The sequence below is a fragment of the Scardinius erythrophthalmus genome (genome assembly GCF_964197995.2).
Source record: "Scardinius erythrophthalmus genome assembly, chromosome: 11".
NCBI lineage: Eukaryota > Metazoa > Chordata > Actinopteri > Cypriniformes > Leuciscidae > Scardinius > Scardinius erythrophthalmus.
Genome location: NC_138231.1, coordinates 19,960,997 through 19,968,042, shown reverse-complemented (window position 1 = coordinate 19,968,042; position 7,046 = coordinate 19,960,997). Strand labels below are relative to the sequence as shown.

At 35.2% G+C, this 7,046-nt stretch overlaps 1 protein-coding gene across 1 annotated transcript; it reads left to right on the top strand.

Annotated features, from left to right (window-relative positions):
* The first annotated feature begins 202 nt into the window (after positions 1 to 202).
* Positions 203 to 1,436, top strand: LOC308698513 (rho-related GTP-binding protein RhoB). Its single transcript, XM_081378625.1, has one exon. It carries the CDS (start codon positions 323 to 325, stop codon positions 911 to 913), a length of 591 nt encoding a protein of 196 aa, XP_081234751.1. The 5' UTR covers positions 203 to 322; the 3' UTR covers positions 914 to 1,436.
* The last annotated feature ends 5,610 nt before the right edge of the window (positions 1,437 to 7,046 follow it).

Here is a 7,046-nt window from a genome sequence, read left to right as displayed (position 1 = left end):
TTTTTTTTCTTTTTTTTTTTTTTTTTTTTACTGGTAATTATCCCAGAATGACTATCAATATTTTTTACTGTAGTGTTTATCCCACAGTGCTCTGTGTTTGGGTGACTCCTCTAATGAAATAGTTAAAAAACTTTCCCGACAACACTTGACTCATGTGGAAAGAGAGTGAAGTCAGAGGCATTCCCTCACACTGATTGGACTGCTATATTAGGAACTCAAAGAGTGCTTATAAAGTCTGACACTTCATGTTTAATGTTCAGAAACACTGCCGCCTATACAGTTTTACTAGTTATTCCGCTACTTTCAGTTCGTGTAACTCTTTATGGCGAACATTCGTAAAAAGCTGGTGGTGGTTGGGGACGGGGCATGTGGAAAGACTTGTCTTTTAATCGTTTTCAGCAAAGATGAATTTCCAGAGGTTTACGTGCCCACCGTTTTTGAAAACTACGTCGCGGACATTGAAGTGGACAATAAACGAGTCCAGCTGGCTTTATGGGACACGGCGGGACAGGAGGACTACGACCGCCTCAGACCCCTGTCCTATCCGGACACTGATGTCATTCTCATGTGCTTCTCAGTGGACAGCCCGGACTCTCTGGAAAACATCCCAGAAAAGTGGGTGCCAGAGGTGAAACATTTCTGTCCTAATGTGCCCATCATTTTGGTGGCGAATAAGAAAGACTTGCGAAGCGATCACAGTGTAAGGAGCGAGCTGTCGAGAATGAAACAGGAGCCCGTGAGAACAGAGGACGGGCACACAATGGCTGCACGCATCGGGGCCTGTGACTACATGGAGTGCTCTGCCAAAACCAAGGAGGGGGTTCGGGAGGTGTTTGAGACCGCTACTCGAGCCTCCTTACAGAGGAGAACAAGACCACCCACTGGCTGTTTGAACTGTTGCAGACTGATGTGAAAGACTTTATATCCGTTAAGTCACAGAACACGCTATGTATTGTGTCTAATTTTTCAAAGCAAGTAAAGTACAGTATGATCCACTGAAAATAAGAGATCAAGAGGCTACTGACCGTCTTTGAAATGTTGCTGATTGATGGAATGAGGAGTTTGAACCCACATTAAGTTTGTAGACTTTGCACAGGTTTGTTTTTGTAAGCATGCTCACTAAATAAATGGATTTGCTTTCAGAATATGCCTCACAAAACTGTTTATTATTGTTTTCTAAAGATACCCTGTCAAAGCTAAAGGATGTATCATAATTTGGATCATCTCTTAAACGATGTTGCCTTAGCTTTTGGCTTGCTTAGTTGGGGACATTTAATATTCAACAATATTATTGATCTGCCTTACTTAAGGTGGACGATGATGCAGTTTTCTTCTAGAAACAAACTTTGTTGTATTATTTTCATGTTATCACTGTGAAGCTGCTTTGATACAATCTGCATTGTAAAAAGCGCTATATAAATAAAGGTGACTTGACTTGACTTAAAAGGATCATATAATAATTTAAAAAAAATAATAACATCATAGGAAAATCCCTGTTAATAGACCTACCTGGTTTTTTTTTTTTTTTTTTTTTTTTTTTTTTTTTACCTTTGCCGTTCATCAGTGTCTGATTTGGTTTTTATTTGAGTAGAGGATTCTTATGTGGTTCTTTTACACAGCCTCTTAAACCATGGACCACATCATACTGGATGTGGTCTACACAGGCCCCTAGGCTCAGGGATTTCTTGAGGCCCCTAGGCCTCCCCCAAGACAACACACACGCACAATACAAACACAAAAAGTATGTTTCAAATGTTGCATCACAAATTATCATCATAAATATTAGAGATAAAATAAATATCACTAATAATGTTTTTTTGAGTGAGGTGATTCAGTCTCTGCTGGATTTTTTAAATGGGGTGGGACAGAGAGAACCAAGAACCAGTCAGGGGGACCAGGGAAAACAGACATAAATACTGGCTCCATAAGAGGATTTTATGGTATTTAATATTTAGCAGTAAATTATGCAATTTATCATCTGTATTACCATTGTGTAACCACTTTGGCTGTATAGCCAGCCTGATCTCACGGCAATTCATACGAATTCTACGAGGTGGCTAATTTGTACGATTTTTGCTAAATTGTACATATTTTACAAATTGCCCAATTCGTATGAATTCATACGAATGACCTACCCCTGACCCCGCCCCTAAACCTACCCATCACGTGGGTTTAGACAAATCGTACGAGTGAGGTCATACGAATTCGCCACTTTTTTATCACTCGTACGAATTGGTCGTGAGATAGCGTTGGTATAGCCCTATACATAAATATAAATATGGCTGTGTATTCCCTTGCTGGGAACATTGGATTCAGACATAGTGCATTTGGTTTTGTTTTGCATTTGGATATGTATATTTAGACATTATTAAGGACTACTTCTTTTGTCAAAGTTGAGATTGTTTTGTTGTTGTTGTTAATTTGTTAAGTTAGTTTGAAGTGTCAGTTTTTTAATTATTGTTACAGTCAAATTTGGACACAGAGAAAGCATTCCGTTACTGTCACGTAACTCCTCCGAGACTCGAAGGTGAGATCCAATTGCAGCTTTATTAAGGGGAAATCCAGACACGTAATCCAATAAACAGGCAATGGGTCAAAACACAGGTAGACAGTCCAAACAAAACAAAAACAAGACAGGCAGGGGTCAGAGGCAAGAGAGTAATCCAAGGAACAAGCAAGAAATCCGAAAACCAAGAAACAAGAAAACCAGGAAAACGCTCAGAGTTGCAGTGTGACACTAAACAAAACTTTGCAGTGATTGAAGGGGTGAACCAGGCTTATATGGGGTGAACTAAACAAGATAATGAGATACAGGTGAATGTGATAATGAGTGCTGATGAGTCCAGGCAGAGAATGATGGGAGATGTAGTCTGTGAGTGAACGTGAGAGTCTGGTGTGGAGTGCCCTCTGGTGGCTCTCAAGGGCACTCCAGCTGGTGACCGTTACAGTTACACATACAGTAGCCTATTAACTACATATAATCAGAATATGCGCGTGAGCAAGTATATAAAGTCATGTATAATATATTTGATAATTCCATTGTGCTGAACCTTAAGTTTTTTCCATTCCACGGCACAACTTTTCTATATTTTTTTCTAAGTAAACATGCTCTTGAGGAACGTGTTTGGCTGTTGAGCTCTGCTGTGTTTTTGCTCATGCTCATAAAGCTGCTTCGCCAAGTGCGCTCTTGCAGTGTTGCCATGTCCATTTATTAGGTATCTTTGGGATTGTTATTTTTCCATATTAAGAGGGGAAGTGACAACTAGTTCAGCTGGAGTGTGTACATGGCTATGGCTTTTGTGCCAGTGTCATAGTTCTTTGAATGGAGAAAAGTCATCTGTTAATGTGGTAAAAATGCTGGCTCAACAGGGCTGGCACTGGTCACACGTATAGCTACGTCCCTAATTTTTTGCTTTTATTCCTGTGAATTTGTTGCTTTCATGTATTTATGGGAAATTAGAATGCATAGGTAAAGCAATGTGAATACATGGCTTTGCTAGTAAATGACACTTATAAATACAGATGTATTTTAAAATAATGAGAGTGCCTGATAGAGACTTTTCCTATATGGTTCTTAGTTGTTCTTGCTTCAGTGTGACCAAAGTGGTGACCCAATTTAACATTTTAGTTCCTTGTATTTCCTTTTCCTTTTACATAATCAAAAGATGTGGAAAGCATTTTCACTTCCCTTAAAAGCTGATACAATTGCTTTGCATGGGACTGTTGAATGTTGAAATCATGTATATTTTTTTGTATTTTTCAGCAAGAAGAGAAAAGCGAGAATGGAAAGTGTTTCTTCTTTAGTTATGTTTGTATTTAGAACTGTTTCAATGATACTGAGTTGTTCAACAATACCATTGTGATGAAGAGTAGAGCTTTTGCTTGCTGAGAATGGGAACATGAAGAGTGTGGCTGAATTCAGAACCACATATTACTCTTACTTTTTGTACCATATCTTTCTATGACAGTAAAAGTAGTATTATGCAGTTTTGAATTAAGCAATGTCTTTGCTACCTTCCTTTTAAGGAGCAGACTTAGCATTTAGCATGCTAATAAGTGCTGTTCATTAGCTAACTATTATTCAGTGATGTGACAAATGACAAAATATATATATTCAAATATTATATAAATCACTTTGTTTTTAAGTGACCAAATTAAGTAGTCTCAATCTAATTCAATGATAATAAAGTTACATGAACAGATTACATTTGTGTGTTTGTGTTACTTCATTAATTGTGGAATTGATGTACTGTACATGATTTAATCATGCAAATCCAGTTTATGGTCTTTATAATAAATAATCTTGAATGTATTTTTTTTATCTTTGGGAACTTTTCTTATTAATATTAAATCAAAATGTAAGGATTGAGTCAAAACATTATTAGAGAAAAAAAATGTATTTTTTTTTTATTTAGTAACACTTTCTAAGAAGACCATGTTAATAATGAATTATAGCTAGCTCCATTTATACTTATTTATAAGGAAGTATTACTATTTTATAAATACATTTATAAAGACTCAATACCTATTCTGCATTATAAGAACAGTTATAGTCACATTTATATTATTTTTATAATTACTTATAAGTTATGCATTTGCTTTTTCAATGCGCATGCTCATAATCCATTATATACTGATTTATATAAGTATTAACTACTCAGTCGTATGGTTCCATGAATGTCTTTATGAAAATGCAACCTGCATTGCTATGATGTTATTATATTATAGTTGCAATGACTTTTTAGTAACTCAGATTTATTTCCTTCAAATAAGTGAATATATTGTGATTAATAGCCGTGTTGTGTTCTTATAAATACTTAAATGCAGTTTTCCTAAAGCAAAGAAATCATGAAGATGTGCTCATTATACATTTTAAGATATTTGTAAATGTAACTAATGAACAATAATTCCTGTATTAAAATAAAAAAATAAAAAAAAAACAGAAATCAATACTACAAACAGTTTTTTTATGTTACATACTAGCAAAACACTGCAACAATATTTTTTAAAGTATAATTCCAAACTGCTATAAGCAATACTATGCATATGGCTGAGGAAATATAGATAAAAAAAAAAATCAAAATTAGCATTCATCACCTCTAATGCAAACATTAGCCATTCATAATATATCATAATAATCATAATAATAATTATCATTATTATATATCATATCATAATTGATAACTAATTGGTAATTTTATCTGGAAGTCTTCTATATTTGATTATTTATAAATCAGTGATTAATGGATTATGAGCATGTGCATTGAAAAAGTAAATGCACGACCTATAAGTAATTATAAAAAATAATATAAATGTAACTATAATTATTCTTATGATGCAGTATAGGTCTTAATGCGTCTTTATAAATATACTTATAAATGGGGCTATAATTCATTATAAGCATGGTCTTCACAGAAACTGTTACCTTTTATTTTTCTGATATATATTTTTTTTCAGTCCATTTTTGGGTCAGAATCATGTTTAGAACCACTGACTTAGTCTTCAACTACATGTCAGAGACATTTGTGGATTTGGAACATTTAATTGGGACACCAATTACCACCCCCAGCAAATTACAAACTCATTTGTAGTGCTATTTTTAATGGGAAAGTGTGTCATTTGAATTAAACAAGTTGTGCCGCTTCCTCCTGGTACATTTGGAATACTTACAATGTTGTTAAATGTTTCACACAAGTTCCTAAATGAATTTGGATGGATTTTCAGTCTTTTATCAAACTTACATATTAGGGTTTATAATTTTGCTCTCAGCTGAAAAAACATTTAAACATTGTGTTAAACATCCCAGTCTGTATAAACATTATGGTCCACTATTAAAATTATAGTTTCGACACTGTAAAATCACTTTGAATGTATTGTCACTGCAAATTCTAAATTAAAAGTTTTCTGAATTACTAAAACACTAAATCCCACTCTCTGAACCAAATTCTCCATAGCCTAAACCAATTTGTCGAATAAATCACACAGAATTTCTGTAAAACATTAAACAGGTTCAGGTAGTTACTAAGACACCATTTGCAAATCTCATGCACTCTTTTTTCAAACCTCTAAACACATTCTCACTCACTAAAACACATTTTGCACTGTGATGCACTTATGTTTTAAAATGCTAAACACAGGCAGACAAAAGTTAAACACAACTACAACACAGTTGTCATCGTTTACACACAACGACTCAAAATTGTTCACACTTATTTCTAATGATGTGATCAAACCAACTGTACATAATACAAGTCAGAGTTCCAAAATTTACTCAAAATGTTGCACTGAATGTTGATACCAAAAATAGATGGAAACAATATACAGTAAGGGAGAGGAGGAAGAGTATGTGTACAAGGAGGAAGAGGACGAGGAAGGTGTGGAGAATGTTGTCAAGGCTGGATCCGCTTTAGGGTTTTTCCCTTTGCCTGCAGAGATTCACATTATCTGTGATGTGGAGAAATTCCTCCGGCCGGACCAACATGAAGACCTGATGATGAAACATGATGCTAAAACACTAAATCCCATTCTCTGAACCAAATTCTCAATAGCCTAAACCAATCTGTCGAATAAATCACTCTAACTGCCTGAACTTGTTTAAGCTTTTGCAGAAAGACACTGTTTGCAAATCTCATGCATGTTTTTTGCAAAACTCTAAACTCATAGTCACTCACTAAAACACAATTTGCAGTGCGATGAACTTGTTTTGCAAAACACTAAAACAGGAAAGCAAAAGTTAAGCACAACTGAAGCACAGCTGTCATCGTTTACACACAACAATTCAAAATTGTTCACACTTTTTTCTAATTATGTGATCAGAAGGAACAAAACATAAGCCAGTTCAAGGTGCACAGATGGCAACGGTGTATCCATCAACAATGGATAACAATATAAGAGGTGGTGGACAAAGAGGACGAGGAAGAGCAAGGCCAAGAATAGTAATTTCAGTTGAAATTAGAGCTACTGTGATTGTCATCGTCATTCCATGGACAAGAACATGGACTAAGAGTTCAACCTAATTTGAGCAGATTGTCTGTGGCCACCATAAT